The 11,215-nt window shown below is 34.8% G+C and overlaps 1 protein-coding gene across 21 annotated transcripts in view; it reads right to left on the reverse strand.

The window, feature by feature from the left end:
* PUM2 (pumilio RNA binding family member 2) overlaps positions 1-11,215 on the reverse strand; it is a 110,366-nt gene that overhangs the window by 30,295 nt on the left and 68,856 nt on the right. For 13 of the 21 annotated variants that reach the window (XM_037737616.1, XM_037737588.1, XM_037737570.1 and 10 more), the window contains 3 exons: positions 8,044-8,187; positions 7,643-7,930; positions 3,221-3,457 (listed from right to left, as the gene is read on the reverse strand). In XM_037737616.1, coding sequence (XP_037593544.1) covers positions 3,221-3,457; positions 7,643-7,930; positions 8,044-8,187 — 669 coding nt within the window. The remainder of the gene's footprint in view (positions 1-3,220; positions 3,458-7,642; positions 7,931-8,043; positions 8,188-11,215) is intronic. The other 8 variants (XM_037737612.1, XM_037737610.1, XM_017526481.2 and 5 more) reach the window with 1 other exon arrangement.

Below are 11,215 nucleotides of genomic sequence, written 5' to 3' on the forward strand. Positions count from 1 at the left end.
AAAAAAAAAAAAAGTTGCTAGGGCACCAACGTTGTTCTAGAAAGTAAAGGAAATAATCATGCATTATTCTGATTCTTACATGAACTGTCTTTCAGGGTAACCTCACAACTGATGAAGGATAGTTATTCTTCTTCAAAGTTCCAGATAAATGATTAAAGAATGACACAATTAACGCATTACCATTTTTGCAACCTCTGGGAAAAAAAATTAATCATCAAAGGCTGCTAAAACCATTAGGTGGATCAGGTTGGTCATCTGAAAATGAAGACAACCAGATACGTGTCTTCTGATATGGTGTAACAAAAAGTAACAGCACCCCATGTTGTGAAAATAAACCAACCAACCCATAAACTATCTGACGAAGCCTCTAGATCGAATTCCACTTTGCAGAAAAGAGACATAAGAACATTTTAAATACCACTATGGGGAAGCGATCAGTAAAATCAAGTGTGGGAAAATCAACAAAGTTTCTTCATCAAATTTTAAATGGAAAGGGGAAAAGAAGATGAACAAACAATTACACATTAAAAGACACATCAAACAAATGCAATGTATGAACCTCATTTTGACTGTGATTCAAATGAAACAGTTGTTAAAGACACTTAAGTCAATTAGGGAGATTAGAATTAATAAGAAATCATTTAAAAATGTATGATATACTTTAGTTGTTTAGAATCTGATATTACACAATAAAAAATTGAAAAATAAAATTATTTTTTTCATTCATCTAACTTTAATATATTTGAGTAAGCAACAGAGTTGCAAATTTGAACAAGTATTTCAGGTTTTTATAAAAAAATCAACACCCCAAAACTATGCATTGAAATTCTTACACTTCAATCAAAAAGTGATTCACTAGTCAGTAGGTTAAATGCCTACTACCTTAAAAAACGAAAACTTTTCTTCTGAAAGATAGCACAGAATCTTGCTATTAGGCATTTTCTGTGAATCTCAAATAGCTAACTTAACAAAAGAACAACTTTGGGAATGCAGATCTCAAGCCTTACAGGTAACTGTAATGGTTTTAACATTCACATCTTAAAATCTCCCAGGAAAATAATCTGGAATTAATTCTAACCAGTTCTAATGAGAATTGAGAGAACTTATCTCTATCTTATGATTTCATATTCTTCATATGTGAGCTCTGTAAAATTACTTTAAAAATATGCAAATTCCATTTCTATAGGTATTTTATACCATCAGCCCTGAGACTTGATTCATAAAGAAATCCACTTCATGGATACATAATTAAAATATACATATTTTTTGATCGGACAGTATGAAAGCCTTGCATCATGATTCATTCACAGGGAAGTGCAGAGTAAACTGTTTCCATGAACAGTATGCAAAGAGAAAATTTATGAAATCCTTCTTAAGTTACTTTCAATCTGGTATGAGTCTATTTGTTGTTAACAATGTTGCCAGTCAAGCTATGGGAAACTGGGGGTCGCAAAAAGAAAATAACACAGATAATTACTAGTTCCAATCAGAGGTGTATTAAAACATCAGATTTCATGCTGAAGCTATGTTAGTCTGTAACACAGAACTGCTGGCCCAGTGTTGATTATTTCCCACAATTGACCAGAATTCCTTCCCTAAGCATCTATTATTAGGCTGGTTTCCTTACCATCTAAAAAAAAGGCAGAGAAGCATATCTAGACTGCTGTTTAATCATAGAGACATCTAAAAAGTCATTTCTATCCAATTTCTAAGTACGCTATGTAGAACCATATTTACTGCCATTTATACAGACACTAAAGCACAACACAGCAGTAAAAATTGAATAAGAATCTGATCTGAAACTTACCCATGAAAAGATGACAGGACATGACAAAATCTTAACAATAAAACAGAAAACTATTATGATAGATATAATCTTAGGTTTGTTATGTTCCAAATTTTTGTGTCCATTTCATAGGCATGTCTTACGAAGGCGGGGGGAATGCCTGAGCAGTAATAACAGAAATCAGGAGCTGAGCAGCTCCTGTGATTAAAAATTGATAAATGGAGAAAGGTATTTGGCTAAAGATTAGTATATCTACATATTTAATGCTACGAAGTGGATCTTAGGGCTCCATTTGAACAAATTAATTGGTTGTATATGTTCAGTATCCCCAAAATGAGCAAAGGCCCAGAATTTGGGGTGAAGGATAAGAACCATTAAAAAAAAATCTAGCCCACTGTGCAATAACGTAAATCAAAATGAACATTGCAACAGATACCTTTGTTACATGGACATTTATTGTATTAATGAGTTTTTTTTTTTTTTTTTTTTTTTTTACCCACATAATTGGAGGGGGCAGTCAAACATAACCACTAACTTTCAGTACATCTGCTTAAAGTAGCATTACTTTTCAAAACGTAAGCTAATTTAACTTTTTCCAAACACGTAAAAGTTGGCAATAGAATCCCTCAGTCTCAGTTGAATAACTAAAATTATAAAAATTCAAAATAAAGTTTTAAAAAAATAATTTCTTTGACAAGATAGGGATTCATACACAGCCTCTGATGTCGAAAATCCTTCAAAACGTATTATCTACATGGATAAATACATCCTGGAGAGTGAAACAAGGTAACCACCAATTTAATAATTTGGGAATAGGAACAATTTTAATATACAAATATAAACAAAGTTCTCAATGCTCCAACTTCAGGGGTGCAACAAGCCCAAAACATTTTTTTTCTTTAACATATCCAAAAGTAAGAGAAGTATATGGCCCAAGCCCATAAGCTTCCTTAAGTCACAAATATGCTAAATTCAAATCCACTGAAATAACTCTCTGGTAAAATGGCCAGGCATTAAAAGACCAAAGCAAAAACCAGTGTACTAACCTAGTTCAGTAGCTATGTAACTAATGCTTTTCTTATGGTGTGCAAATCTTTTGATAGTGAAATTTCTCTTTCACTATCATGTTTAAATAGTTGACTTTTCAGATGCTCTAAAACACACAAATCAAAAGCACAGACAAGAAAAAAACACACCATTATATTTCATAAAAGAAACATAAGAAACAATACGGGGTCTTTACCTTATTGTACATTAGACCCTCACTTTGAATTTTCAGGAAAGTAGAACTTTTTCAAAAGGCTAATATCTAAAAGCAAAAGCAATTTGGCATGTTTTATCCAACATTAAATATTTTACATATATTATAAACACACACACAAACACACATACATGTATACATACAAATAAAAAGGGTTTTGTTTTTTTTTTTACCTAAATGCAAACTGGATGAGGATCCATGTGATGAAAGTGATGGCGGTGGCGTAAGTGAATGTCCTGGAGTTTGGCTTGGCAGAGGCATGCCTATTGGACTTGGAGAGGAGGAAAATCCCAGACTATTGTAAAATGGTTGCCCTATGGGTGCTAGGCTGCTACTAGATCTTTTGTACAAGTCAGAGCTAGTAGATAGAGACTCTCTCCTTGTGGCACTACTACTTGCAGAACTGCCAACTGAAGAAGAAATAAAAAAAACCCTAATTACATACAGTGTTAACTGAATAAAACCTATCCCCAACTCTCGCTGGGCAATAACAGAAGTGATCACAATAATTATTTTTAGAAACATTTTGGAGAAGATAATTACTGTGATAACTATATATACTAACTTATTAATCATAAAAGGGTATAAATGCACCCCAATAAAGAACCAAATACTTAACAGAGCAGTCATATGTTTCATTATTTCACACATATTTACCACTGACACATATGAGTACTGTGCTTTAATACCCTGGTATGATTTATAAACCCTGGAATTGCAAGTTGTCTGCATTAGGACATGCTAGAGATTAAATTTCATTAAGTTTAAATTCTAGTAGTATCCTAGTCTCTGGAACCTGCTTCTTAGACTTTAACTCAATGCCAAGAAAATATTATACAAATAAATGAAATATTAGTACATTTCCTTCACCATTCACATTTAATTTGTCCTCTAGCTGTGTTCAAAACATAGCCCTTTAAGATCATATTGGCCCGAATATTAATCAGTTGTGAAATACAGATAGCAGCTAACTCCACAGTATTTTTCACACTACACATTCTCCCTTGCTCTCCAAGTGCATTACAAATAACTAAACTTTCTTTTAGAAAATTAATAGCTCTCAACTGTTATAAAATCAAAGACATGCTTTCACTTATCCCACAAGACTTCCATTCCAAAGATGCCAATAATGCCTCCTGAGCCCCTTACTCAAGGCTGATCAGGTTTTTGTCATTAGATAATACACAATTTCTCTTACCTCATATCCCTTAATATACTGCATACCAAATTTTTACTTATTGCCAAATTTAACTATTATCCTTCTAATCCTTCTTCCTTTTATAGAGCAGCAAATAAAGGCCATGTAGGTCTTGGTGAGCTATACATGCTCAGAAGAGCTAATCAAGATCTGGCTGTTAATCAGCATCTGTCTGGATAATCAAATTCCATAGCATGCATCTATAAGGGCTGTCCAAAACTCTAGTTCTCAAGTCTCATTTAAAGCCCATATATTCAAGTATGTTTCCTCCCTATTTCTAAGGCACTAGCCTCTTTAACAGAATAACTTTTACATCTAAGGGAATTTCAAACTACATTTCTTTCTTTTTTTTTTTGGTTGGGCTTTGGAGTGTTTTTTTTTTTTTTTTTCCAAACTACATTTCTGAACCTGCCAAATAAATTTTTAAATGACAAGCTCTATATTCGGACCAATATGGCAAAGCTTTTCAAGGAATTTGTAAGTTTCTATTAAATCTTATTTAATCACAAGTCATACATAAGTAGGTCATAGAGAGTATAAAGAAAAAAATTAATGAGAGTACATCAAGGTAAGAGCATAATACAGACAGAAAACTTAATTACGTTGGTTTTGCCAAATTCAAAATTCTATAAAGGGGTAAAAAAACCAGGCTTATGCTACCACATTAGGCAAAAGATTATAATGCTATTCAACCTTTTATATCAGCCAGTGCAGTTTCTGAGACTGACCATGTTTTGTTGGAAATTTTACATTTTAAGATATCACAGTAAGAAAATACTAGGTGTCTGTATGTATTTTTATAGCAAAAATAAATTATAAACACATGTAATAAACAGCTGTTTTTGAGTTGGTTTTGGCAAAACTGGCAATGTATGCTATATTAACTGTGCTAATTTAAAAGGACACTGTCAAAGTGATTTTTCTAAAATATGGCTACATTTTAAATTCCTATTTATTTCAGAAAACAATTTGACAATGAAAAAGACAACAGCTCTCTAATGAGAGCAGCGGCATTATTATTCCCTTGACAAATAATCCAAGAAACCAGTTTTGACACATGCAATATTATTTTCCTCCAAAAAGGAAAAGCCAAGCCAAACGTTTAAAAATAATTCAGAAATAACCTTAAACATAAAGAAGCTGGCTCTTTAAGTTTTACTAAATGCCTAAATTATCTCCAACAATATGACTATGAGATATGAACCAAAGTGTACTTAAAATATCTAAGAGGCTAGACAGACTGCTAATCATTCACTGACTGTGTAAAAAGGGCTAAATTACAAGCTTTCAATTGTAACAGCACTTTAAAAAAATAACAGGCCATAGAAAAGATGATTTAATTATATGTCACAATGGTTAGGCTTCCTGGCCAACTATATCATAAAATGGGGTATTTAACACTGTTAAACATTAATAATTTCATCATAGAGGTAAGAGAATGACAGTGTATGTTACTTGTATATGTGTATACAGGCACACAACCATATTACGTTTTAGATCTCATGTAAGTGTGTAATTGTCATAACGTGAAAAGGTCATGAGCAAATGTGAAAGAGTCCATATGCGTAGCACTTGAATAAACTCCCACAAAATGCCAAAGAGGTGGGAGATGATGGACTCTTCACTGGCATTCAGGGGTGGCCATCGCTAATGCTCTCTAAAGCAAGGTAAAATGAAGCTTGTACAGACTGGAGTCAGAATTATAAGCCACGCTTGTAAATAACGAAGGTGTGAAGGTTAGTTTTGGGCAAACAGGGCATCTGTAGGGAATAAATACGTATGTCAATCAATTCCTTAAGGGGGGCAAAATAGTCTTAACTAAGAAACAAATGGAAATCTGAAAGAATTGGGTAGGAGTTTAGAAATCTGTATCAGACCATCAGTGACATACTATGTGAGAAGGGAAACATGGAGTTTAATCAATGCTCTCTTTTTTCTGGATTAGTTAGGGCCTATCATTTATAGTTTAGAAACTATTTCCACAAGTTTGTTTTTTTATGTTACTTGTTCTTTCAGTTTTTCTCAGAATATTTAGGATTCTTTGGAGTAAACGTTCCAATTGTGTTAGAAACAAGGAATGAGCTCTATGGGAGTGCATGAGGTGGACAGAGATACAAAACTCCAAAAGCAATGAAAAAAACTCAAGTACAAAAAAGATTTAACAATCCCAATGTTCACTGATTTTCCCACAGAAGCTCTTATGCTCAGTCTTTACATAATTTTAAGTCAGTCAAGTATGACATTTGCTTATTGTATTTCATTATAATAAATGAAAAAAGATTCTGCATCTAAAAGTTTATGGCTGTTCTAGACCATCCTTCCTGTATATATAAATGATAAAAGTTCAGAAGACACTCCCTTAGAAAACTGGCAAGCATTGTTAATAATGCCTGGCATGTGTTAGTTCTGCCATTTTCCACACCAGAAAATAATATAACTTGATGTGGTAGAAAGAGAGATGAGAAACAGATATTAAGGATTGTAGCAAGTTATGTTACAGAAACAAAATCTCTTGGGGTCCAAATGGCCCTATCCTCATGAAGAAAAGGGTGCCAATTAAACCACTAGAACTGGGTCAGCTGTTTTATCCGTTTCCCGAGTACTGTGGAAACCTCACAGAACATACCACGTGTTATCAACAAGAAGTCAATGTGGGCGTCTTCCGATTTCACCTGGTTCCTCTATCACAAGATCTAGGAACCAGTTTGAGTGGGTCAATTATCTATTTTGTGAAGTTATTTAAAATTTTGATTTCTTAAGTGTTATTACATAAAGCTAAGATACATGAATAGACACCTTTTTCAGTAAATTTCTAGTGATAAAGTCTAACTTATTTAATCCAAAAAAAGATAACCATACTGGTAGTTTCTTAGGGGATTCTATTTAGAACCTTTCATTATTTATACACATACATATGTATTTTTTTATATTATGCCAAATTAAAAGCTAATAAACTACCAGAATTTAATAAGAATAAACCATCTAATAAGCACACAAAGATAACTGCTTTAAAATACCAAAAATTTAAGATGGCAAAATATTCACCTCCACAAACATTATGTAGTGAATGAAGACAAGCTAATAATTAGTAAATAATATATTGACCCAAATAAACCTTACTAAAACAAAAATTATGGTAATCAGTTCCTAGAGCCAGGGGAAAAAGGAACTGGATTATATATGAGTAAAGAACGGGCTGCCTGTAGTGAGTCAAAAATTGATAAGTGTTGAGAAGATTTGCAGGATCTTTTTTTTTCCTACAAAATTAAACCAGTAGTCTGGTATTTTATTCCTGTCCTTCCTAAACTACATGCTATTATTGCTTATTTTAAAGTTAAACACACTCATATACCTCCTTCCACTTAGCAGAGTACACACATCATAAAAACAAACTTACCTGATGACCCAAATCCACTGAGGGCTGAGCCTATAGCAGCACCCAAAGAGTTACCACTTCCAAAGCCAAGAGATGTACTTCCAGGCTGACCAGGTCCATGAGAAAATAAAGAACTACTCTGGGAGCTATTAGTCAAAGAACTACTTCCATAAAATGAATTAGATTGCAGATTAGTGCTTGGCTGCTGTTGTTGCTGCTGCTGTGGTGGCTGAGTGCCAATTGGCCGAAACAGACCATTTGTGCTGCCTGTAAGGCTACTTGCAGTTCCTCCAGCTGCTGCTGCTGCTGCTGTAAAATAAATTTCAGATACTTCTTTAAACTGCCCAGAAAATTATTCTGTATTTTAAAAATCATATCTTAACACTAGAAAAATTTACCCTAAAAATGTCAGTTATACTTACCAGCTTGTGCTGCCGCTGAACTAATTAAAACAGGTGTTGGAGCCATTAATCGAACCGGAGCTCCAAGGCCAGTCCTTGCTCCAGGGCCAACCACTAAGGCACCAGTCTGATCATAATAGGCAGTTGGAGCTAGTACTTGATAGCCTAAATAACATTAAAATAAATGTTTACTAATGAAAGCACTATTATAAAAATATGCGTATTTATTTTTCCCTGCATTTGTATTTTTGTCAACTAGAAAACACAGCTATTTATACTATTACTATAAAATCCTTAGTCAATATATGCAAAGCAACACATTTGATGAGGTCTTATTAAATGTATAAAAAAGCAATAGAATGTCAATAAACATTTTTTCTCTAAATTTGACTTAGGGGCCACAAAATGAAGAGTTATTTTCCTTTATATAGAAACTACAGTCTATGAACGAAGGGCTGATAGTAGAGAAAAAAAAAACCACCATTTAGTTAGTTCTTTGAAGAGGATGGATTAAAAAAAACTGGGAGTTAGGCCAGGCGTTGTGGCTCCAGCCTGTAATCCCAGCACTTTGGGACTGGTACTCAGGTGGGTGGATCATCTGAGGTTGGGAGTTCAAGACCAGCCTGGCCAACATGGTGAACACTCGTTTCTATTAAAAACACAAAAACTGTCTGGGTATGGTGGCACATGCCTATAATTCCAGCTCTAGGGAGGCTGAGGCAGGAGAATCGCTTGAACCCGGGACGCGGAGGTTGCAGTGAGCTGAGATGGCGCCATTGCACTCCAGCCTGGGCAACAAGAGTGAAACTCCGTCTCAAAATAAATAATTAAAACAAACAAACAAACAAACTGGGAGTAGCGAGGTAGAACACTGTAAGAAATGTTTACTATGCAACTTCATTAAAGTTGAAAGCCAAGTGCTTCATTGTCACCATTTCCTTAGATTTTCATTTGTAAAAACTTAAACCAAATATTCTATTTGTGAAGATTATCAAGCTAGAGTTTAATTAAAAATCACACAGGCTTTCGTTTTACTGCAGCCTTAAGCACAAAGCAGGTAAATCTGCATTCTTCCCAACTAGTGGAGAATAAAGTTAACTTCTTAACAGCCTTTCTCAATGGAGATTTAAAATGTTGAACCAAAAACACAGAAAATGGTTTAAGTGAGTATTTTGTTAATTCTCTGAAGGATGGTATATAACAAGAACCACTCTGGAATCACAGGAGAAAAGTTAACTATATACACTGTGGATACTTCAGAGCAATAAGAATCAGGCTTTACTCTTTTCTGGAACTCGGTTGAGAAAGGCTGCCTTATAAAGCGACAAAAACTGAGGCTCAATAACCTTACAACTATCAGCAAAAAATGTTTTGGCAATGATTTTTCCCCTTAAAGAGTGGTGTCTTGCTCTGTTGTCCAGGCTGGAGCACAGTGGCATAATCATAGCTCACTGCTGCCTTGAACTCCTGGGCTTACATGATCCTCCTCCCTCAGCATCCTAAATGGCTGGGACTACAGGTACGTGCCATGAGGCCTGGCTAATTCCTTTTTATTTTCCATAGAAATAGGGCCTCACTATGCTGCCTAGCCTAGTCTTTTACTCCTGGGCCAGTGATGCTCCCCGGCCTCAGCCTCCCAACTGTGGCTGGCCCTTTAAGAAGTTTTTAAAAACACAGACTATATTGAAATACATCCCAACATCAATTTTTAAGTCTTATTTTGTTAATTCTATGCAGATGTGAGAGTTACAGTAAAATGAGTGATAATGCAGCATGAATATTTTATTGCCTTTAAACACAGTAGGCTAACTTCAGTTCAAATATAATAAACAGTGCTCAGATAAACAATTCAAGTATAAGATTGACACTTTCACATGCAAAGGCTGTTTTTAGTAAATACAAGAATTCTGACCAAGAATAAGCCTTAGCACATTTCTAATAAAACATCTACATTACCAGTAAATGTCAAGACATACCTACCAGTCAATAGTCTTAACTGGCATATGTGGTGTAGTCCTAAATCCAAGATACACAGAAAATATTCTTGTTCAAAAACATTCTCACTTACTTAACATGTGAATTTGAATTAAAAATAAAAGTAAATCCATTTGGACATACGGCTATAAACACTCTCCTGATCAATCAAACAGCACTTAACTGCTACTTAACTAAAAAGCATATATAAATTCCCAGATAGGAAACATCCCATAGTCAGCTCATCTCTGAAGACCTGTTCTTTACCTTCTAAATCTTTCTCAAATCCATCCATTCTCTTGATGGCTACTTTCCTGTCCAATCATATTATATGTTCTGCCCTTGCTCTTCTGTCCCATGTCTGTAACACACTCTCCACAAAGACTGTGGTCTGAGATTGATATTCAAAGGTATCAATCCACACTCTCACTCCAAACCTTCCAAAGGGTTTGAAAGGAAAAGCAAAACTCTGAATATAGCCCACAACATGATCTGGTTGGTTCCTGGCTGTCTTTGTAGTTTTACCTGGTATTCTTGTAGCTTTTATGTTTTGGGAAAAATGAGGGTTCAAACTCCTCAGAGGTACCACGCTTCCCCTCAGCACAGAGGTACCAAACTTCCCCTCAGTACAGGTGTATTCTGTTCTTTTGTCACAGGATGATATTCTTTCCCACTCTCATTCTGTATTTAGCTTAATTTTTCATGAATTCATCCATTTGACAAATATTTATCAAGTGGCTACCACATGCCAGGCACTATTCTAAGTACCGGGATAAAGGAGGGAATAATATCTTTATTCTTGAGGAGATTATTTTCTGTTCCAAGTGAGATAAATAAAAAACAAGTAAAAAGATATGTTAGACAGTTTTATATATTAAAAGGAGAGAAATATCAGACAGGGAAAGTGGACAGAAGATATTGGGCAATGACAAGAGTGTTAATAATTTGAAGCTGAGGGTTATGAAGAATCTCTATAACAAGGTGACATATGAGGAAAAATCTAAAGAAACAGAGAATTAGTCAAGCAGGTATCTGTAGGAAGATATCTCCAGTAGAGAAAATAGAAAGTAGGCCAGGCGCGGTGGCTCACGCCTATAATCCCAGCACTTTGGGAGGCCGAGGCCGGTGGATCACGAGGTCAAGAGATCGAGACCATCCTGGTCAACAAGGTGAAACCTCGTCTCTACTAAAAATACAAAAATTAGCTGGGCATGGTGGC

The sequence above is a fragment of the Cebus imitator genome, unplaced genomic scaffold (assembly GCF_001604975.1).
Source record: "Cebus imitator isolate Cc_AM_T3 unplaced genomic scaffold, Cebus_imitator-1.0 Scaffold1, whole genome shotgun sequence".
In the NCBI taxonomy this organism is placed as follows: domain Eukaryota; kingdom Metazoa; phylum Chordata; class Mammalia; order Primates; family Cebidae; genus Cebus; species Cebus imitator.